At 44.5% G+C, this 24,381-nt stretch overlaps 1 protein-coding gene across 9 annotated transcripts in view; it reads right to left on the reverse strand.

The window, feature by feature from the left end:
* Positions 1 to 23,289, reverse strand: part of MGA (MAX dimerization protein MGA) — a 61,737-nt gene extending 38,448 nt beyond the window's left edge. For 6 of the 9 annotated variants that reach the window (XM_071558379.1, XM_071558382.1, XM_071558381.1 and 3 more), the window contains exons 1-6: positions 16,097 to 16,175; positions 10,458 to 11,596; positions 4,605 to 5,535; positions 4,179 to 4,263; positions 3,943 to 4,038; positions 521 to 649 (exon numbers count right to left, since the gene is read on the reverse strand). In XM_071558379.1, coding sequence (XP_071414480.1) covers positions 521 to 649; positions 3,943 to 4,038; positions 4,179 to 4,263; positions 4,605 to 5,535; positions 10,458 to 11,518 — 2,302 coding nt within the window. In that variant the 5' untranslated portion in view covers positions 11,519 to 11,596; positions 16,097 to 16,175. Of the gene's footprint in view, positions 1 to 520; positions 650 to 3,942; positions 4,039 to 4,178; positions 4,264 to 4,604; positions 5,536 to 10,457; positions 11,597 to 14,248; positions 14,319 to 15,216; positions 15,246 to 16,096; positions 16,176 to 23,026 lie in introns of those variants that run through there. The other 3 variants (XM_071558376.1, XM_071558377.1, XM_071558378.1) reach the window with 3 other exon arrangements.
* Positions 23,290 to 24,381: the final 1,092 nt, after the last annotated feature.

Raw genomic sequence — 24,381 nt, forward strand, 5'->3', positions numbered from 1 at the left:
TATCTACCAACAGTATTAGAATCATAGTCACAGTATAGTGAGAAATGCACTTGCTTGGATACCAAATTAGTTTAAAAAAGCACAATTGGTCAAAACTTCTGTAATAAATAATTATCTAGTAGTTATAGGGTAGGTCCCAAGTGGCATCTCAAGCTCTCCTGGAAAATTTTGACACTCAGCTCTGTAAAAGACAACATTTTTTTGTTTTGCATGTGAACAACATTAGACAAATTTAGATTGCTTGGGCTTTTTCAGAGCAATTTGAGAGGTCAGTATAAAATAAACTAGACATCACAACCATCAGTAAACAGGAAGGCTGAAGACAATCCAGCTACAATTACTCAGGACTCCTTGGCCAGTAACCACATAATGATTCAAGGAAGTTCTCATATTTTGTCCTTTCAATACCATTTTAATCTCTTTAAGTTATCAAGCTGAACTAAATGACCATTCTCTCCTTCTCATCATTGATTATAAAAAGGTAATACTTGGGATTTCAGCAAATTCATACTCTACCCACCTGGAGAACTGGGATTGGTCCCTGGATAGCTCCATAAAGAGTAATTTGAGTAAGAGAGAGGAAGCTGCACACCCAAATATTTCAAGTCGATGCTCATTGTTGGGTCCACAGAATTTAACTTCAATCCCACTATAAAAGACAAGTATCAGTAAATGTCTCAACGCAGCAAGATGTTAAAAAAAAGAAAGTCAAGATATTTACTAAAAGATAAACCACTAAGTTACACAATCTTTTCTAGCATTCAGCCACTATTCATGAGACTTCAAAAAGCGCATTAACACTTACAACTGTTACCTATCCTGGATTTACAGCAGGTATGAATTAAAGAGCATTTTATGCAATGGAAATTGAGGGGGGAAAAAAGATTGAATTACTTTTTATAGTTTTCTTGATTACTACTTAGGTTTTCACCGAAATTTATTAACCACATTGTAATAAAGTTTTTGCTTTTTTTTTCTGAAAAAGTCAGCACTGTCTACATCCTTGAAGATTAGAGTTACTGCCTGAACCCAACTCCAGCTTACATTTCATATCACTACCTAAATTATGAATCCTGCCAGCAGTACTTACACATCCCCTTCTGTACTAAAAACTAATCCTGTGCAAGAACATACACCACACACACATCAGTTTCAACCAGCAATAAGAGACAAGAGCAAAGCACATTTTAGCTCTGAAGAATGTGTGCATATGTTTATTTGCTATGATATAAACTTGTATTTAGACAGTGATTCAGAACTTGGGTCATCAAATGTTGCCAATCTCAGTAGGTTATTTTTTTCTCTGGAATTGGTACTTTGAAATAAAACACCTTTTCCCCCTTGAAGCAAGGGGGAAAAATGACCATAAAGAAACTGAATTCCAGAAATTAACGCTGTCAATCAAATTCAGCTCACAGTTGGGAGCTGAGAACATCTATTTTGGTTTTTAGCTATAGAAACCTACGAATGTTGCTCCTGTTGTCAACATATCTGAAATTAATACATTAAATGTGTGAGTTTTGAAACTGAAAGTGTTTGACTTGACAAGGCTCAAAAAACGTAAGTAGTATCTGCATAGATAACTCCGTGTTGGTGGTACACATTTATGTTAATAAGTGGCAACAATGACCAGATTACAGAGCCCGGAAACAACTGACTTGGAACAAATCTCAGACACTGTTTGAACACACACTGTTATCAAAGGCAGTCAAGTGAGATATAATTTTCATATCTACATAGGGAAAATGAGAAGCAAGCAAGTAAATCTGGCACTTTGTAGAAAAACTTGTCAACAGCCACATGTCAAGATGCCATCCGTTTCTTTTCAGACTCTATTTCAAATAAAATGGAAAGAGCACAGAGTTTATTTTTCCATTCTGTCATCTCCAAAACCAAGCCTATCTTTATTTAACACTTAAACAAAAATAAGAATATCACCCACATACAACATCTATTATTCCAGTTTAGGATCACCCAGAAAAAAACAAGAGGATGACTCCAAGAGCTACATGGAATGCACACAGGCACCCAGAAGAGAACAAGTGGTAACAGTTTTCTGTCAGTACAGACATTCCCATACGTGACAGGTGAACGATCACATTTACTGATTTCTATCATCTCAATAGTATTGCTAAATTTCAGTTGCAATAATCAAATCATAGCAAATGAAGAACCTAAAAAAAACCTTCTCCTCTCCATCAGCTGCAGTTGATAAATCTGAAATGCAATGCATGGCAACAGTGCCTTTGATTTGCAGGAATATAATATGAGATTCAAATCAGCTCAGATAGAAGAGGAATTTCATAGCATTCCAGTACTCCAGCACAAGTTTTCCTTCTAACATGCTTAAGCTGGATTCCCTTCTTAATGAAGCATCTTCCTGCAGTTCTGGTACCCCTAAGACCTAGACAGACTCAGTCACTATGTTCTTAACTTCACAAATCGACAGCAATTGTGGGGTTCAGCTACAGCTTCAACATTTCATCAGTGAATCTCAAAAAGAATCTTAAGGTTCTTGACTACACACTTCAGTACCACTCCAGAAGCTGGAGGAAAAGCATGTGGGTTGTACAAGTTCTCAGCTCAGGAGATCATCTCCTGAGTAAACCTGCCCTCACTAGTGCTGTAGTTGCCAACAAATTGTAATTTTATGATACTTTTCTTGGGTAAAGATAACATCCAGCAGGGCCACACGAAGGCTTAACAGTACTGTATCATTTGTTTAGTGCTGTATCAGCATTCCCAGCAGCTGATCACAGAAGGGATTTTGCCACCATTTTTAAAAACACGGTGGTAACATAAGGCATGACAACACACACGGACCTGTGAGGGCAAGTTCAACAGTGAGGTCACTAGAAAACAGGGATGCCCATTTCTGGACTCATGGCAAGGGAAAACTGCATTTTCATGATACAACTGCCAACACTGATGCTATACCACCATGGTACAACCTGAATAGAGATGGGTTATCTTGGTTTATTTCCACCACATCTGGGACACAGCTCTAAGAGCTCTCTACTCCCCTTCTTGTGACCCTTTTGCAAAGCTGAAAGACAGAAATGTCAGCTCCACACTATCAAGAGCCAAAGGCATCCCTTTATATAATTGCAAAAAATTACAGCCATCATACCCCATGCATAAACCACTCAAGATAATCCAGCATTCTTCACCACAGAAGCTCTGAGGACCCAGAACAGCTTGTCTCAGAGTATCAGTATTTGGAGTCTCAGTCCCTACAGTGTTACAGTTACATGTTTGAAAAATTCAGGGCCAGGACCTCAGGAGCGTGAGGTACAACACTTCCACTACAATCAGTAATTTCATCACCTGCTCTGATGCCTGTGTTAATGTCATCGATCTGAGGACTATTATTGCTACAGTCTTTCAACATTATCAGTAGAAAGAAGGTTGTGTTGTGTGGATCCTTGACCTTCTTCCATCTACCTTTGGATAATATTGTATATAAATAAAAGATCATGAAATACAAGTACCTTGCTTGGCCCTTTTATGTGGCTACTGAACCTGAATCTACAAGAACTCAAAGAAATACAGACTCAAACACAGCATACACAGTCTTAGTTAAGCGTTGTTGGATCTCTAGCTCCTCCACTACCAGGGAATGCCTATTTTTATGAAGAAGTAAAATCAACTTCATCTGCTCTCAACTAAGTTTAGCTCATTACAAACCAGGCACAGTCTGAAGGCTCAGCAACTTCTGCAAGAGACATGACACGCAAATTCCTGCTCTCCTGTTGGAGATTCAGGATTTGTCTTTTGCCACCTCCACATTTCCTAGTTTGCAGCAAAAATGTGTGAAAATGAAAACACATATCCCAGCTCTACTAGACATGTACAGTACTGCAAACAGTAGCAAATTATCAACTCAGTATGATTAAATATAATAATCAACCCCATGTAACAGCGTGTACACCACCTGCTTACCTTCCTGAAGGCTGGGATGTATTACTTGCTTATGCCTCAAGGTCTTCAGCTCTTCCATCAGTTCCTTTTCCAGCACCTGTATTCTTGCTTGACAATCTACTCAAAAAATAAGAAGCGAGAACACATAAAAAACATTTACCATGCAAAAAATTGACTTAATTATTAATTTTTCAGAGTATCTTTACAAATTCCCTTATTGCAGGGAAGAGCCACTCATAAAAAATAGAAAAATGTACCTGGATCACTTGTAGTCAACAGGGGAACCTGAAGATTCTGTGACTCTTCTCCAGCTCTATCAACAGTGTTAATGTCAAGAGCTTCCTATGTACATAAAGAGCCTTGAGTAAGTGTAAAATACCATAAAACACTTAGATGCAAACTAAGCCACATCAAAATATTACCAAATTATTCAAAACCTGAGACTGATTATTAGAGAAGCAAGAATTCTTTTATACAGGACTCTAGATCCCACTACTTTCCCCTAAGCAGCTAAGAAGTAAGAAAACATTACGAATAATATAGGGACAGATTTGGAAAGAGGCCACAAACCTCCAAACTCAGTTTAAAAGAAAATACACCTTCAGCTTGCAAGCACCAAGGACTTAAAACTGAGACATTGTTATAAAAGCTTTTGAATTTTATTCAAAACAGTGACATTTTACCTTTGATGCAAAGGACACAAAAAGGACACCATCAACATCTTCAAGGTCTGGTTTAACATCTGGAAGGATACTCCCAGGCCCCAGAGAGGTGTTCTTGCTCATTATTACCGTTTTCCCTATACCTTTAGGTGGTCGACCAGCCTTGGAAATTTTAAGTTTCCGTGGCCTTCCTCTTTTAGTTGTAACTGATGATACGGTGGTCTGATTGTTACCAGAGCCTTTGAGGGACATGGGATTCTTCAGTACACCAGGCCGCCTTCTGCTACAGATCTCTTTATCCGAAAAGCCACAACTGATTGAGCCCCTGAGATTAAAATTAGGTGATTTGGATAGAGCCCACTGGGCCTCTCCAATTGAAGAGTATTTCTGTGACATTTTATTCCCAGGAGATTCTTTTTTCGTAACTAACTCCTTGGCTACAGAGACTGTGCCTGAGCAAGAGTCCTTGTGATTTTCAAAACACACAGGCAACGAATCCAGGATTGCACTCAGAGGGGATTTATCCTTCTTGCAAGAGGAAAGCATGGTCTGCGGCAGCTCAGATATCTTCACTGTGCTCTTTGTGACTGCACAAGGTTCCAAATAGACCACAGGCATCTTACCACTATCCAGTTTTAACATTTTTGCTTTGGCAACACCTGAAGGACTGGTGAGCATACGCTTCCTAGACCTGAATTCTCCATCAATTCCATCTGTTTCATGGCGCCTCATCAGGTGTTTCTGTACAATGGGATCATCATCATCAGTGTTGGAATATTCATCAGTTTCTTCATCCGTGTCTTCCTGTTTCACGGTTATACCTTGAGTGCCAGTATTTGACTCGTAGTCATAGTCATCTGCTGGTTCCTCTTTAATGACTACATTAAAGTGTCCATTTGGGTCCAGTGGAGATGCCACACAGGAAGTGCTTTCGTAACTGCCAGCAATGGGACTGGGGTGGGAGGGAGGGAACAAAACCAAAACACAACGTAAGATCTTTATCAAATCTCTTCCTTTACTGAAATTCCATCATCTCACATAATCCTTGGTCATGTATTGGATAAAGCTTCCAAAATGCTCCCAGACATGGGTCTGCCAAATAAGCTGTCATTTACAAGCTTACATTTTTAGAAGTAAGCGTTCAAAAAACTCTTAAGAAATTGCCACCATTTAGAACAATTCAATTTCTTATCTGAAGGCAGCAGCACAACTTCCTTCCCTGCTAATATCAGGGAGACATTTGTACGATTTTCCTCTGACTCAGCACGAACTCATGCTAAGCTGTCCTGTTTGAAATGCTCAGAAGTGGCCTTAGTTTGCCATGTATGTTGTTAAGACACTAAAGCCATTGAGCTTGCAAATAAGTAGTCAAGTGAGTACTTAATGCACTAAAATTTTAGTTAATTCATCCTGAAGTCACAAACAGACAATTCCTAAGTTCAACTGTTGTTTGAACACTTACAGAATGTTAATATCCTACTGAATATTGGTCCATTTTCACGGAGTACTAAGCTAAGCAGAATCTGACATACCGCCCATTTGATACTGAAGACTAACAGTGCAGGCAGTTACACTTCAACAATGGGCTCCTTGTGGCCCAGACACATCAGTCAAAAAAATGCAGTCAGCACTTTTTTAAAGTGTATCAGAAGCTGGCTCCTCAGCATTAAGAGAACACAGCTACAATATGAAACCAGAAACTCATATCCACAATGAACCTCAGACAAGTGAGAACTTATTTACTAAATGTATGACCTGGTATTCCAATACTACCATTGTATATATTTTATGAGACATTATATATAATTTAAATAATTTTAAATTATTATTCCAAGTGTCAACATTGTTATTACAATGTTATTAAAAATAACACTACTTGTAAATGATAACAATTTCAAATATAATCTAACGTAATTGCAATAACACTACATTATATATAAATATTGCTTTACATATATTGTGTGTATGTGATTGTTATCCATCCCTACCCCTTTGAAGAATGACTATGCTGGGATTAAGGAAGGGGAAAAGCAGCAAATGAAGAGGCTGTTTCCTCCTTGTGTAGATGGAGGACATACTTAAGGGAGAAAAGCTGGGACACAAGAGTCACAACATGGGAGCTTCACCAAGGTCAAGATGGTCTTCACCTCATGAAGAATGACTGTAGTGTTAAAACAGGGAGCTGACAGTCAAGATACAGATAGATATATTTACATATAAAACTCTAAAGAACAAGAGAGAAGCTATGTAGAAAGCTTGCTATGGTTCAGAAGGACATTAAGTAATCAGCATTAAGCTTGAAGACAAACTTGCCTTGTGAGAGAATAGCAGGCAGCAGCAGAGCGTTTTGTCCTGATTTGCATACTGTCTTCTCTGGACAATGGGTTTCCTATTAGAAAGTTTCTAGCTCTCATTTAATTAATACAGTGAAATGTAAGATTAAAAAGCCTTTACAAGATTAAAAACCCTTTTTTCTTCAGTGAGTTAACTGTGAAAGAAATCCAAAGACAAAGCACTTATAGGTTATTGGCAACTGAAAATCCTGTCATGTTACAGGTAGAGGTCGATTCAATACAGCTGATCCACAATTAAAGTGAATGCTATTAAGACTTATCTGCTTCTGTATCTTAAAATTCTTGAAAATAAAGAGACAAAAGACCCTAAAAAACCTTACAGGCCAGGAGTAAATTTCTCAGCTGAGTGCTGCTGTTTCCAGTTGGAAGCCCAGTCAAGTCTGGACTTCTCCAGTCATTTTCCTTTATCTACTGCAAGGTGTGCATTGTAAGCATTACCTTTCTATTAAGGATCTGGACAGTATCCAAAAAAAGAAGCTCAACTGTTAAACTGAAACTTCTAGACACAAATATTGTTTTATTCTGCATTGTAACCACAAGCCGATGGTGAAAAAAGTGAGGTATCACCCACATTTACATATGTATGAGAATATCAAGTATTTGCACCAAACACTGAGCAACATTTTTCTGTTTTTAAATTCTGACACAACTATCAACTTCTCAAAGAATTAGAAAGGTGCTTCTTAGCACTTAAATAATTTCATTTGGCCTTTCTTCTGGAAGTTATGTGCAACATAAGCAGTCACAAACTTCTCTTCCTCTCATCTATGGGAAAAGGTTTGCCCTCTCAAAATTCTCAACTTAATCCAAGATCAAATAAAAATAGTGAAATAATGTCTTAACTAGCTCTTTCTTTGACTGATATAGGCCAAGGCTCATATTTAAACCAACTTCCTTATACCGGAAGTAATGTATTTGGCACCCCTGCAAAAGAACAGTAAAAGTAGAGAAATTACCTTCCTGCACTTTGCCAAATTAAAAACCATTAGGCTGCTCATTTTTTGAAAGTACCAAGATACATCCATTTTCTCTTAGGTACATCATTTTAGAATATACCAGAGCGGATGGGGGGGAAAAATTGGATTTCTTGTGAAATTAATGTGGCAGAAGTTTGAAGGATGATCACTTGCCTTCCTCTTCCAAAAGAAAGGCAAAGTAAGAAAAGCAAACTGTCAAGAGTAAACACAAACCAATTAAGTTAGACAGACAAGACTAATGGATAATAAAAAATCCCACAGAACTTTTGTTTTTTTAACCAGGAAATTCTAAAGACCTTGGAAGGGAGAAAGGTTCCATTAGCCTGTAAGACCTAAGAACCAGCAAAGTTCATCTGTGGTTCCTTCCATGGCTCCAACATCTGTGTGTTTCCAGGCATAAGCATTCCTACAGAAGTGTCCGCAACTGAAGTTAAACATTTATTTTCACTACAAGACACCTCATTAAACTAAACATACTATCAGAACAGAGAAATAAAAATTTAAAAAACTCATATAGCATGTTGTATGAAGAAAAATAGTCCTTTACTTCTTAAGTCCTCTAATAACTCAGGATTACAGTTGCTCTCAGGTATATGTAACCTTTTATATAGTTCCATTCTCAAAAACGGCAGAAGAATTTATAGCTGGTAGGAAGTGTCAGGCTCTACAGCACTGGGAACTCCAGTTCTTTAAGAGAGGATTATATGAGAGGTAGAAGTTCCTGACTGCTGCCTCTCACCCAAACTAAACTCAGCAGAAATCAATACCCTGCATAAAAGAGAGTGCCTATCAACTACTACTAAGAGCTTGCCTGCCACAAAAAACTATTGCCCAGTCCTCATTAATATGTAAATATTAATATGCTTAGTTTGATAAATAAAAATGCCACGGGCTCAGTGCTGTCCATGGCATGAAAACACTGTGAACACATCAGGAACAAAAAGGAGAACTAATGTTTCTGAAAAACTCCAGCATGTACAAAGACAGTTCTGCCATTTCTTGGATAAGATCAGTTTTCTCTTTCCAAGTACTGAATTTTGCTTTGTCACACAGATCACAAAAACCTAGAACAAAAAGCTGGACAATGCTTGAAAGATGGTTCTAGGACAGGGGTAACAAATGGCAGGTGTTTCCAAGCCCAGATAACAGAAAGACTCTTTGCAGTTTTTTTCCTGTCTGTGCAGCTTTTAGCACATTTCAGAGATAAATTGTTTTAGAGGCAAAACCAAAGCAGGCATCTAACATGCTCTGGACAAAAAAATTAAGTCTGCCAACGTGCATCACATAATTTTAAGGAAGGTCCTTGAGTCCTTACAACAATGGTTTTTATTCCTTTGGAATAAACAATTCTCAAAATCAATTGCTTCAGTGGCCCTCTCCAGGAAAACAAAGTATCACTATGAAGGGAAAATAAACCTGACAATAACTATTTTTGGAGTTTCTCTTCTAATATGCAAAGTTATCTAAACACTTCTCCATGCTGTATTCTTAGCAACTAAAGAAAGCCCATCTTCTTTGTAATCACTGTATTTTCAGTCTTTAAAATGGGTTGCACCCTTTTTAGGAATATAAGAAGTCTAGAAGACTTTCTTCTTCCTAATACTGACACTGGAAAATACTGCAGAAAAGGTTAGGGCACTCTAGACCTCCAAACAATTCTAGTACTCTTAGGAATTTTTACAACTAAACTCAAAAAAGTGTCACAGTATGGAGAACTTTGCAATTTCAAGTGACAAAGTGACAAGAAGCAACATGGCAGGAGAAAAACCTCTCAATAATTTCTTCACATTCAAAATACCTCTAGCATCTCCTCACACACATTAATTATTCACTGTCTGCTTTATTCTATTGCTTACATTTTGGAAACTATGTGAAAGGGGCAGTAAAATCATTGGGTTTGCCAGGCTTACTTTAGCAAAATGAAATTATTCTGAAGTACTTCCCTGCGTGCAGATTCTCTTACCTCACAGCAAAGCAACTGACTGCCAGCAGGCAGAGTACCTCACACTGCTTTGTGGAATACAAGAATTCACACCAAGCAGTTATTGACAAAACAGTGATGTGCTGCCAATTACAACTGCCCTGCAGCAATCCCTACACATACCCAGCCTAAATACCCACACACCACACACCATCCATTAGTGAAAACTGAAGCTACAGACACAGCACATCACTGTGGTAAGCAATCCTAAAAAAAAGGCAGTGTTTTGGAGACTGCAATGTGCTATTTAAATCTCTGAAAAAATAAATTTAGCCTTCTAAAAATGCTAAGAGAGTTAAGAAAAATCCCTCAACGCTTTTTAACAAAGGAAGCTAAACCAACACAGAAAATAATTGAACTCTTGCACTCCTCAAACACCTTAGAAAGCCCAGATTGACACATGACTGTTCCAGCAAAGAAAAGCTTTTAGTAATACTAAGTGTTCTGCCATTTCAGGTCATGCAACTCTTAGTTGCAAATCTGTACACTGAGCATCCTGTTATTTGTTCACCAAATGTCCCATTCAAAAAGTATTTGTACTAAAAATGCAGTGTTAACCCACCTTTCAGAGACTTCCTGTTTTAGCTTTGGCATAACACTTGAAGACAGGTCAGTGTCCAGGAGACTCAGGAAGTCTCCCGCATTAAAGGACTCTTTGTTAAGCTCAGTGTCTGATGGGTTTTGACCCATCAGTGGAGACTCTAAACTTCTCTGATGCACTTCTATTGCATCAACTTCAGCAGGGCGACCACAAATGCCAGCAGGACTAAAAACATCTCCTCCTTCCAATTCCAAGTTACTGTTCTGTTTTGCATCACGCTGAGGTCGACTATTCAACCCATCATCTCTGAATCCTTTAGCAAAGGGATTGTAATCTATTTTCAGCTGGGTAATCTGGATGTTCTGGTAGGCTGTAACCGCAAAGAATTCTGTCTGTGGAAAGGTAAATGTATGCACATCAGGGCCATTAAGCTGAATGACTTCTGTGGCTTTGTTTGCAGGCACCAAGTGAAGCCGCGGCAGATAACGGTGCATAGAATGCAAGATTATGTGACCCTCCTGGTCCAGGGTATTGTTGGTAAGTTTCAGTTTGTAGAAGGACACCGGCTGGTGCATCCAGAACTGGCCAGTGGAAGGTGATTCTGGATGAATAAACACTCGTCCAAGAACATGTGGTTCTGCCTTCCCACTGGGCTCCCACCAACGGCCATTCCATTTGTATCGGTGATTATCCACAGGAGATATGTCCATGACTAGGATATACTTCTGACTGGAATTCAGACCTGTAATCCAGTAGCGGCAATACGGGAACATGCGCCTCCCCTGCTTTGTCAGAATCATCTCTGTGTTGCGATGGTAGAATTCATTCCACATGCTGTTGTTATCCAGGGTGACAGTGATGCCACCTGAGACACAGTCAGCCGGGAGGCAGGTCTTGACTCTGGGTTTCACTGGAGTTGACACACTGCTGGCAAGAGCACAAGCATCACGGTTTGCTACAAGGATTCCTTGGTCAGCTTTTCCATTTCCCTGCTGCTGTTTCAAGATGACGAAAAAAGCAGGTGCTGCACCAGACACAGTCCCGCCATCCCGGCTGGCCAAGACAATTTGCTGCTTCTCCATGATGAGCCCTCTCACAGTTTCTCAAATCAAAGGCAAATTCCACACGGTTCTGGTAATATTTTATGTGTGTTCAACATTCTGGAAGAAAGGGAGAACACAGTTAAAATCATTCCAATACAGTCTATGAAACTAATTAAATCTTGTGATACATCGTTTTTGTTAATAGTTCTCCCCATTAAAACTTTTAAGATAACCAGTACTATAAAATCAAGCACGATTAGGGTGTAACAAATCACATGTGTATATAATTTCAACCTTACAAACGTGGGGACCACGATACCTTTCAACTGCATTTTCATATACGCTTTGTCACAAAAGAACACTTTGGTTTGCTTGGTATTTCAAAGTCCTCTTTTTTTCTGACCTTGCCTCAACTCTTCATATCACTTGCTTAACAACAATTAGGCAAAACATGCAGAAGTTTTCAGGAGAGCAAATGGCACATTTCTGACACAAATGCAAAAGTCTTGCCAGAAAGAACGAGCTCCATGAGGTCTAAAACTTTCCAAAATTTTAAAGGAATGTTAAAAACACTTTCACTGAATTTTGAAAACAACTAAGTTTGTGTGGTTGGAATTTCTTTGCTTACAACTCTCCCCCACACCCAAAGAACTTCTAATGTCTGTCAAAGCCAGAGACTAAAAGAAGGGAAAAAGTAGATTAATGCCAAGCTTTGGACCTCAGCTACTTTTGTCTTCTGAATTATGGAAATAACTTACATCAAACAAGAAAACATTTGAACTGTTATGATTAGTGTAATCACTGTTTAGGGAACTAAAAACATTACTTTTATCTGCATATACACAATTCTATTTTTGTTTGTCTACCTCCCAGGTTAAGGATCATGTAAACACTCCAACAAAAGATCATAAACTACTTCCTTTTTCAAATAGCCTGTACATTTCTCTATGTGAAAATTTAAAATAGGCACTTCTGCTAATCTCAAGAATGTTATTTCCACATCCAGATGTTTCTATTTTCATCTGTATTAAATGTGAACTACAACACTGACAAAAAATGATTGATTCTTATATCAAATGTCCCGTTGGTGGGAACCAAAGACCACAGTAAATCACTACCACTAGAAGCTGAGATGCATCCCAGAGTCCTAAGGGAATTGGTTGATGTGCCAAGTCACTCTCCATAACATTGAAAAAGTCATAGCAGTGAGGTGAAGTCCCAGGTGATTGGAAAAAGGGAAACATTGCACCCATTTTTTAAAAAGGCAGAACAGAGAACCCTGAGAACTACTGACCTGTCAGCCTCACCTCTGCGCCTGAGAAGATCAGGAAACAGCTCCTCCTAGAAGCTGTGCTAAGGTATATGGAGAACAGACAATGTGGGACAGCCAGCACAGCTTCACAAAGGGCAAGTCCTGCCTGACCAGCCTCGTGGCCTCCTACAACAGAGTGACTACACTGGTGGACACGGGAAGAGTTATGGATGTTGTCTATCTGGACACAGTCCACTGTGACACCCTTCTCTGTAAACTGGAAAGAAATGAATTTGATGTGTGGACTGTTCAGTGGATGAGAAAACAGCTGGACAGTTGCATCCAGACCGTAGTGATCGATGGCTCAATGGACATCAGTGACAAGTGGTGTCCCTCAAGGGTCCATATGGGATAGGTGAGTGGTGAAGCTAAACATTCCTAAATGACCTGGATGAACAAACACTCAAGAGAAGTGGTTCAAAAAGACCAACCACAAGGTGCTGCACCTAAGTCAGGGCAGCCCCCCAGTATCAATGCTGGCTGGGGGATGAACACATGGAGAGCAGCTCTGCTGAGAAGGACTTGGGGCTGCTGGTGGATGAGGCTGGACATGACTCTGCAATGTGCACTCACAGCCCAGAAAGCCAAGTGTGTCCTGAGCTGCATCAGAAGCAGCGTGGCCAGCACACTGAGGGAGAGGATTCTGCCCCTCTGCTCTGCTCTGGTGAGATGCCACCGGGAGTACTGGCATCCAGCTCTGGGGTCCCCAGCAGAGGAAGGACATTGGCCTTTGGGAATGAGTGTGCAGCTGGTCAGAGGGCTGGAGCACCTTTCCTGTGAAGACGGGCTGAAAGAGGCAGGGTTGTTCAGCCTGCAAAAGGCTCTGGGGAGTCTAGAAGAAATTTGGAAACTGTTTCCAAAGGCATGCAGTGATAGGACAAGGGGGAATGGCTTCAAAATGAAAGAGATGGGTTTACTTTGGGTATTAGGAAGAAATTCTTTACTGTGAGGTTGGTGAGGCACTGGAATAGGTTGCCCAGAGAAGCTGTGGATGCCCTATCCCTGGAAGTGTTCAATGCCAGCTGCATGGGACTCTGAGCAACCTGCTCTAGCAGAAGGCATCCCTGTCCATGGCAGGAAGGTTGAGTCTAGGTGACCTTTAAGGTTCCTTCCAACCCCAACCATTCCATGAACCTATGAGCTAGCTACTGGTCTTACCAGAGAATCAACTCAAATTCATGACTTTTAAGTGAACTGGGCATTTAGTAAGACATATTTATTTTGTTAGGACTGGAGTACTGTAGAAGGAAACACTCCTCTATGCAAACCAGTTGCCACATGCATGTGGCAAATGACCTCAGAGCTCAGGAGGCAATTTATATTCCATGATAAATGTTCTGGACACCTAGGAAATAGGAGAGATCTATTACCACCCTTTATACTTCATACCTTAAAAGTGAATGTAAAAGTTAAATCAGAGGAAATAAACCAAAACTGTTCTGCACGGATTTTCATACCTGTGAAGCTGGAGGATCTGGTTTTCAGTTTTACTTTGCAGAGGAAATTCTTCCCCACAAAAACATTCACAAATACCCACCCCCTGAAAACTCCTTAACAACCTCTGGGATGCAAAATGAATGGGCTGTTCAGGATCAGCTTCGTATTTTCCAATTTAAGGATACTGCTCTGCTTTTGCAGTAGGTCACACACTAAGTCCCAGCAATACAGAAAGCTATCCCCAAAATAATCTTTTGCAAGTTCATCTATACAAACACAATAGAAAAATTCATCACAACTATACAGACTGGCAAGAAGGAAATCACAGCCTATGTTGTATGTGGTTTTCCACCAACCTACCCTCTCAATATGCACAGGCAACACATTTATACGTACAGTGAATGTACAGTCATAATGTGAGTTCCCATTACTGCTGCACAGTATGTACCAAAATTGTATTGGCTTATGAAGGAAACACACAAACAAAGTGATTTCAAATCTGATTTAAGATATGCAGACCGCCTGTACCTTTAAATCTACCTGAGGTAGAACTTACACCTACCAGAAAAAAGAAAAAATCCAAAAAGGTTCGACAACTATGCATTCTGAAAAAAATCCATGCATATAAAGACCTACTGAGTAACAAGTTCTGTTTTCAATATTTAAAGTTCTTATGTTGCACTGCTATAGTTATTTCTACCACGTGCTACACAAAGTATCCAGTCAGCCTAACCTAGGTGTGGTTACAATGTCATTACGTGCAACTAGGTGTGGTTACAATGTCATTACGTGCAACTTGAGTAACCAAAACGTGCCTTATTTCAGCGCTAACACGAGCAATTTCACACATTTTACTACACCTGGTTACATACACTAGCCTGTTTTGTTACAGCACATACTCTAATTCAGTATTTCATGGAAAATGTGTGCATTTGTTGACACTGAAGTTCTACACAGTGTCAGGTATTTCGCTTCTCTACACGCAGACCTTGTATTGGAGAAGCAGCATCCTTCCAGACTGCAGCAGTAAAACATCCGCCAAGCCGCACCGCGACCCGCTCACAGCGGGATAATCAGACGTGAGAACGTTCGTCTCAAAAACAAACAAACCAACCCACCCACCCACCCAACTCCCCGCCCCGCGCGCGGGACGCGGCTCCGCGCTGGGCGCTGCGGGGCGGGCGGCGCCGCGAGGCACCGCGGGAAGGGGAGCGGCGCGAGCCCCGGGACGGCCCCGCCCGCCGCCGCCGCGCGCGCCCGCTGGGAGCCCCGATCCGCGCGCCCAATGGCAGCGGGCGCCGCGCGCGCGGCGCTCCCGGTCAACACCGAGCGAGCGATCGAGCACCCGGAGGGGCCGGCCCGGGCGCGCCGGCGAGAGCCGAGCGCGCCCCGCCTGGGGCAGGTGGCGTCACGGCCGCGGGCCGAGCGCCGCACTTGTCGCTTTGAGCGCTCTCCGCCCCCCGGGCCCCCTCCCCGCCGGACAGGCCCCAGCCCGCAGCCTCGGGATGGCGGCCAACAGCCGCTGCCCGCGGCAGCGACCAGGGAGCGGCGCGGCCGGAACCACCCGCCCGCACCGGCCGCCGGAGGGCAGCGGGGCCGGCGCAGGTGTGGAAGCCGCGCCGCCCTTCGCCGGGACCCGGCGCGGCCCTGCCCGGCGGGGCGGGCGCCGCCGGCGCTTGCGTGGCGGCCCCCGCGCAGCGGCGCCTCGCGTGGCCGGCGGGGCGCGCCCGGGCCCTGCCGCCTCGTGCCCGCGCCTGGTGTCAATTTTCGCAGTTCGGGCGGCGGGCGGAGGGAGCGCGGGGAGCGGCGCGGGGCACGCGCGCGACGCGGCCGTTGCCCCCGGCGCGGCCCCGCTCCCCGCTCGTTACCGTGCGCGAGGCGCGCGCGGCCTCCCGCTTCCTTTCTCACGCGGACCGTGTGTCCGCCAGCTGGGGACAACGTGCGTGCGCACCGCGCTGACGTCACCGCGCCGCAGCGCGCGCAGGCGTGCCGGAGGCCGGCACCCCCCTCCCTCCCGCCTGCCCGTCACGTGCCCGCGCCGCGCGCAGGGCCCGCCGCGCGCCCCGGCCCGGCCCGCGCAGCGCCGCGCGCGCGGGGAAACTTCTCGAACGGGCGCGCGCACCGCTCACGCGCCGGCGGCCCATGAGGCCCCGCGGGGCGCCGGCGCGCGGGCCTAAACACCCGCCGCGGCCGCGCGACTGGCGCGCGCGAGGCCCCGTGCGCAGAGCGCCCCCCGGCGGACGGGCCCGGCCCCGCCATCCCCGCTCCCAGGGCAAAGCAGCGCCGCCCCCTCCGCGCACACAACGCGCACCTCCCCGCCCCGCGCTCGGGAGCGCCGCCGCTCCCCGGGAAACCCGCGGGCACCGCGCCCCTTTACCCGGGCCCTCCCCAGTGTCACGGACTCGGCACAGCCCAGGCACGACCCTGGCAGAGCCCTACCATCCTCAACACCTCTCTGAGCAGGTGCCACCCACACCCAGACTGGCAGGCCTTCACATCCAGCAAGGAAATCCTGTATTATGAACCAGGCATTTGAGAACAAGCACACTAAACCAGAACTCTCCATGTTAAGTGAATTCACACCCAAATACATCATGGGTGCAGGTAAAGCACCTCCATGAAGGCCCTTGGTCCCCTTTTCCACTAGAGATATTTATTTTACAATACTGTATCCACAATGGATCCATTAAGGAAAAAGACCCAGTCACAGTGATGCCAGAAAGCCAAGACATCAGAGTTAGCAGGGCAACATCAGACTCCCCTGTAGATCTGAATTTTGCACTTACTGCTGCCTGCTACAAACTCTGACTTTGCCAGGGCTGCTCCTCAATTTGGGTTTTTCTGGACTCATGGGCAAAAGAAGAGCAACGTTATGAAAGGCCAACACCCCTTTGAAGTTTTCTTGGAAACACAGGTTTATGCTACAGGAAATCATCTCAGAAGCACGTAACTAATGGAAATACGTTTTTAAGACACTTGACAAATGAGCATCAAAACAGTAACACAGGTCTGTGTGAAGGATGAGGGGAGTGCCACCAGCTCTGCATGTGTATGCACACCTATGTCACTCTCACAGGCTAAATCATATGGGTGGAGGAGTGTTGGACATCAGGCAACCAGGGCAGTCTCAGCGAGCCAAGAGACAGCCAGTATGTGCCAGAGCTGGTAACAGTACTGTGGCCTCAGGAGTTTAAGTGTTCACACACCAGCAACCAGGGAGACTGGGATCCTGGAACCAACTGCTGGTCAGACTGAGGGTCTAAGTTCAGCTGCTGGAGGGTATCCACCTAGTACATACATATACACATCTATATTTATATATCTATGTATGTGTGTGACCTCCGCCTGCTTAGAAAGGGAAGGGAGCAGGATAAGGCTGTCTCTTCTGTGTTCTCCTAAGTATCTGTATGTCTGCCTGATCGGTGTGGCCAGACGTGTTCTCATGTAAATGTCATGTGTGCATGTGCCCTATGTTTGTGCCCACTGGGAATACATTTTCAGCCTTACATCTGTTTATACTCGGGGCTGTAGAGCTGCAGCAGCCTCAAGCTGTTGGATTCAGCACAATATTTTTCCCTTAACAAATCGAGTCAGAAGTGGTTACACCAATTTCAGGAGTAGTTATTTTATACCTACAGCAATCACATACTCAGTATAGCGGTCATCAAGTTTCAGAGCCATAGCAGTATTCTGTTTTAACCAATATGTTTCTGAACAATGACAATATGGAAATGTCTTCTTTTATTCAGAGAGCCATTTGTGTGACTAAGAGCAGGCAAAGAAGGGAAGACCAGACAGTGCCCCATATTCACAGCCCACAAGCCACATGTTCCAATGATGACAAAAGAAACAAACCAGAGACTGTTGACATTGCCAGAGATTTTACTACAATTTTACCTAGGGCAGGTGGAAATGCTTGCCTACAGCAAAAGCAGAACCCCTAGTTTATCAAGAGAACAGATTAACCAGCGGAAATCACAGCAGTACTACAGATTCCCACCAGCTTAAGTAAACCAGTTCTTAGCAGCTTATGGCTGACAAAGAAACAGGAGACTGCAGTAAAGAACTACATCCCATTTAGATCAATACAAAAACTAGTTTTAAGGCCTTGTTTGTACTAAACTTCAATTGGCAACACAGAAATTAACTGGTTTGCACCTACTGAATCCTGTCCTCCATGATCAGATGGAGTTACCTTATACTAGCCAGTAATGTGATGGTAGTATTTGAAATGCTGAAGTTCACTAACAAGTAGTACACTCTTCTCCAAAATGCTTCTTCCAGACATATTCCCTGCTTTGCAGCACCTTGAAAGTATTAACTAGTCTTTACAAACTGCATTTCAGTATCCAGTAAACCACACTCCTCTCAGTAACACCTACAAGCAAAAAGCACCAGTGCAATCTTACATGCTACAACTAACAGAGAGTAACTTTCACCACCCAGCAGTCTATAGATTGCCAGCTGAAGCTGCAGCAACAAAGTGTGTTCTTCAGCCACTCTTATCTCTAACCTATGTTAAAAAAAAATCAGTGAAATTCAGTACTAAATCAGAAGCTGGGGGTTCACAAGGACCAGGGTTTCCTCAAGATACATGAGGCAGAGGAACATACCTTGTAGACACAGTTACACAAAACAGAACAGCCAACTTGTGGAAAATACAGACGAGGTGTCGATTACACTTTTTGTTAGCAATTCCCTTTTTGGTTAGAATACAAAGATTGCTACACTAACAGATACACGACAGGACATTTCAGTTACACTGTATACTTTGAAAGGCATTGCTGCAGGAACATTACTGGAGCACAAAGGAGGCTTTCAGCTCTCAAATTCACTGGCTAAAAATGAGCACTAGCTGTACATACATTCACTAGCTGAAAACAACAGCTATCAAAACCGACTGGCAATGTAAGACACCCACGGCAGCAGTCAGCAGTTTATTATAGTAGTCTACAACTTAATTACTAACTACAACCAGGTAGTTCTGACAATCATAAAAAATCCCAAATTTTGGCCTTTAAAAACACCCAAAAAACCCCAAAAACATTTAAAGACCTGAAAATCTAGTGATGTTACAGTCAGAAGTGTTGCACAATATGCATACTAGAAGAGTTAAAATACAAAAAACATGCTTTCTTTAGCATGATTTGGAGAATAATTGACAGCAGCAGCCCGCAGGAAACTGTTAATTCTGAAACCCCGGGTTGGATTACACTGTAAGAAAGTTATCTAGTCCCATGTCTCATGCCATAACCAGCCCCACTGGCTGCAACTGCTCCTCCAGGCAAGCACCGGCCTCCCAGAGCTGAATGTTTGCTCTACACAGACTCTAAAAACTTCCAGCATCTGTGACAACTCCAGACCTCTGTCCTTAGGGAACAGAATCCCAGCCTAAATGTATCTTAAAAAAAATTTACATAATGTTATCTATGATATAAAACTAGCTTAAGTTCTTTCCTTAGCTATAGTGATGAAACAGAATTCAGTGTCAAGAAGATTTAAAGAACAAAGATGTAAATGTCTATACAATCCAGACAAAATATGAGAATAAGAAAAAAAAATATTGTAAGAAATGGACTGCTGTAGGTTAAAAAAATAAAATTCAGATTTAGCTTTTCTTGCTGATACAAACACACTGAGCTGAAACACACGCTCCAGCAGCAGCAGACAGAAAGCACTTATCCCCAAAGCAAGCATGACACAGCTCGTGCACTGCACGATTTCAGCCCAGAGCACTGCTTTATACTGAAACAAAATTCACTTAATGCTCTGAGCCCCAGTTGTTGCAGGATGAATAGATGTAGTTCAGAAAATGCTTCACCAACTGAGAGCTGCATGTCTGCAAAAGCAGAAGCTGTTGCTGGAGGAACAGGGCACATACCTGGGGGGAGGGAGAATCACCTGCTTCACCTTTCCAATACTTGTACTTTGCCACAAGAGTCTTAACATTAACCTCCCCACAAAGTGAGTAGTTTGTTAAACAGCATTGACCCTGCAATCCTGTGCACGACATTCTGTAATCTCTCAAGAGTTACCTGAACTTGTGGGAAACTGTTCCTACACATAAAACTGGGTGTGTTAGTGCCATGGTCTGGCTGACAAGGGGGTGATAGGTTCAAAGTTTGGACCTGATGACCTTGGAGGTCTTTTCCAACCTAAATGACTCTGTGATTTATACAAAGTATGAACCAGTGGTGAGAGGGTAGGGAGAAAAGCCAGTGTTCACTAGAAATAAATGCTCTTTTTTTTATCTGTACACAACATGCTACATTTAAGTGAATGTATTCACATTCCTTTCCATATTTTATCAGTCACTGATAAGCCCATTACTCATAAATTCAATGAATGTTGTATTTGTTCATTATACTATTATTTCAACTACTAAAAATTACAATACAAAATAATAAAGCACTGTGTTATGCCTTTTGCTACACTGGCAGAAGCAAGCCATAATCAGCAGAAACAGCAATATTTTGATGGATTCTGGCCTTTACTGCCATAATGAGGAACATTTATCACATATGTGAGTTTTCATTTGGGAATCTTGTCTACATCATAGAAAAATCAAAAAAAGGCAAATAAAATGCCCTCACCTGAGCTCAGGACTGTCCTACTCATCCAGTTGTTTCATAGCACCTGTCATTGCTACAGTCACCAATGGCTCATCAAGTTAGAACTACCAAGGAACCTGCATTCCCCTTTTAAGTTATGGTAAAAAGCAGAGTGATGCCAAATAAAGCCACACCACATTAGCAGAAAGCACTGCACTACACAAGTCAGCAAAAGAGCACAATACCATCACCACAAGTATTTGATTAACAATCCTGTCATTCTCTAAACTGGCTTTTCCTGAATTTAGTGACTGTAGCAATAAATGCATTTTTCTTGTAGCTGGGTGCCTACCACATTAATTTTCTGTCTTTTTGGCTGTTCACATCCCTTACTGCCTTTCTGGTCTGGGTTTGTTTAAAACAAAAAAAAAGCTTTCTTCTGATTGCTTTCTTCTCATGACAAGATTTCATCATCCTTCTCACACATATAATCTTCATTCCTTTCTTTCTTCTCCAGTTAAGCAAAAGATATTTGAAGGATTTATCACAGGTACTAAAAACAGCCAAAATTCAGCAGTGAAAACACGTTCCATCTTTCTGTGGAGAGAGAAGAGCAACTCCACCATTGTAATTTGATTCGTTGTTCTAAGGTCACCCAATCTTAAGAAAGAAGAAAAACGCAAACCTACACACCAAAACACATCCTTAATTATGGAAGAACAAGACACCAAGTAAGCCTTGCTGATGTCACAGCTAATGGCACTGTTCCCTATGCATATGCCATAGCTGAGGTTTTTTTAGTAGATCCTCTGCCATCTGTGAAACAGCGAACAGAAAACAGCCTCCTCTTAGAGGAGAGTTCTTTCTCATTCCTTTGTAAAAAGAATGTCTTTTGCTTCCCATTCCTTAAGAAATTAGGTTTTAAAAAGCCAACATACACAGCTGCATACTTCAGAAATGATCTAGTGGATTTGTGTGTAAGTGAAGAAGTGGAATAAGTTCCAAGAATTTCTTTTATTCACAAATGGGACTAACACTGGTTTCTTCTAGTTGCGTTTCCTTCCTATGGCAGGCACAGCAGTACCTATACCAACACTGAGCCAGCAACAGGTGAGGTTAACAGGCAGCTGCTGCCAGCAGGAATACAGAAGTGAATGAATGCTGCCCATCTCTGTCAGGCCTAAGAACTATGTTTTTCCTGACATAAACACTCACAAAAACACTGACCCAGAATAACACTTTTCAAGCCGAATCAATTCCACTTTCCAGTCCTCAGTACAAACTCAAAAGGAAGGCACTGTGCCTGAGGGCACTGAAAAGGTGCTGCAGCTGCACTGGGCAGAACACTGGGAAGTGACAAGACCAAAGCATCACAGCCTGCCCTCATCTTTACACAGTCTTTGCTTTTCAGAGTCTGCAGCAACTTCAAATCTTCGGGGCTTTAGCCCGTTCCATCAGGTGCGATTACAGACGACCCACGAGTTCCGACAGTTCACACTGGGAGTAAGGCAAAGTGACCGTTGTGTAAGATTTGACATCTTAAGAAGTCACACAAGAAGTTCCAACCACAGAGAAACCGTTCTTCTCCTCGGGCTACTGAAAGTCGCTGTCCCTCGTGCCTACCCACTACTCACTGAGCTCGCCTTTGCGTTTCAGCCCCGTCTTAAACTCCGCACCATCAGCTCAGAACCAGGAGTTCAAACGGGGACGGTACCAAAGGCCACCAACTGCCGCTGCCGCGCGCGCGGCTGCCCTCCGCGACGTGCCGGGGCGCACGCGCACCGCCCGCCCCGCCCCCGCGCCGGCTGCCGGGGCGCCCGGGGGCACCGGAGCCGCAGCCTGGGAGAGACTCTCTCGGCAGCCCAGCCCCGTCTCACGGGCGGAGCCGGCTACGCCCCCACCGGGCTCCAGTTCCGAGGAGCGCGACGGCTCCGGGAGCAGCAGCAGCCCGGGGCCGGGCTTCACCCGACTACTGCCGGCCGGAGAGCCCGGATGCGGGGCCGCTCGGTCCCTTTGAACAAACATCCCCCACCCCGGTCAGGTGACCGCTGCCCGCCGCCCGGGGCCCCGCACAGAGCGGCGCGTGAGGAGAGCGCGCGGCCCCCGCGCCTCAAACGCGGCGGCGGTCGCGCGGAGAGGCAGCGCGCGCGGGCGCGTGATTGGGCGGCCGCCGCGCTCACGTGACGCGCGCACGCCTCGCGCCAGCTCGAGTGAAAAAGTTCGGAGGGGAGGGGGGGCGGCTCGTACCTGTCCCCGCGCGCCGCCGGCACCGCCCCGGCCCACGCGGCCCGAGCCCGCCACGCGCGACCTCCTGCCGTCCTCATTGGCCGCCGCGGCCCGTCACGTGTCCGCCCACGCTGCCCCTGCCCCTCGCTGTTCCGCCGTCCCCGCGAGGCCGGTACCGGAGCGCGGCCGTGCGGCCCGAGCGCGGGGGGCGGGAGGGCGGCGGCGGCCGCGCGGTTCAGCCGCCTCGCGACGCCCCGCCAGCCGCGCGCTGCCGATTGGCCGGGCCCGCCCGCCGACGCAGTTCCGCTCCGCGGCGCCGCGGGGCCACGCCCTTCCCGCCCCTCCCCTGCCCGTGCGCGAGGCATGACACGCCGCTCGCGCGTGGGGCCGCGCCGTGCCGGGGCCGCTGGCGATGGCGCGCGCGCGCGCCTTCCCCGACGGGCGTCCGCACACCGGGCGCGCTCCCGCCGTGACGGCGCGCGCGGCCCCGCCCTCCGCCCGGCGGCGTTCGGCAGTCACGGGGCGGGTGCCCGTGGGCGGCGGGGTGCGATGTTCTGGCGGCACCCCGAGCTCCGAGCGGGCGCCGGCCGTGCGGGGCCGCCGTTCATGAGCATTGTGAGCGTTGTGGACGGGGCTGCCACTCGCACAAGGCTTCCGTGTCCTACAGGGCACCCGTGACAGGTGTGTGTGGAGTGCACACAGAACTGTTCTCTCCCTGATTCTCGAGTTACCTGGAAGCAACTGGAGGTTATGTATGAGCTATAAGAGTTAAATAAAAGCTGTGTGGCCCTCTAGCAGTTGCATGTATTCACTAATACCTCTAAATATAATAGCCCTGCATGGCTTAGGGCAAAAATTGATTCTGGAGATTACGATCTAAAAAGTTTATATTGGGTCCACAGTGAAATGATGTAACAAATGTTGAAGAAAAAAAAGTAAACAACACCCACCCCCCCACCCCCCACCCCAGCTCTGGGCAGCATGGACATGTACAGGTAGATGAGCCTGAATTACTTAAATGGCAATTGTAACCAACCATGGGTTGTAACTATGTCAATGAAGAAGGCCAGGCCTCTTGTGCAGTCTTGAAAAATAATTTCAGGTTGACTTGGGTGAAGGCAGATCACACAGAATGGAAGCTAATTAAAACTGAAAACAACACCATACTGTAGCCCTGGGCTGAAATTTCCTTGCTGGAGATCTTGGCCTCGAAAGGTGCTCAGTCACAGTAGTAACCAGCATTCCCCAGGCATGGTAATGCTACTGAGAACGTGTGACTATGTCTGGGGAGTTTACAAGGGATGTGAAAAAGGAAGTGGCTAATTAGGCATAGTTAGACACACTTTTATGAAACTGAACTTCTTTTTGAATTGATA

The sequence above is a fragment of the Pithys albifrons genome, chromosome 6, assembly GCF_047495875.1.
Source record: "Pithys albifrons albifrons isolate INPA30051 chromosome 6, PitAlb_v1, whole genome shotgun sequence".
Lineage (NCBI taxonomy): Eukaryota > Metazoa > Chordata > Aves > Passeriformes > Thamnophilidae > Pithys > Pithys albifrons.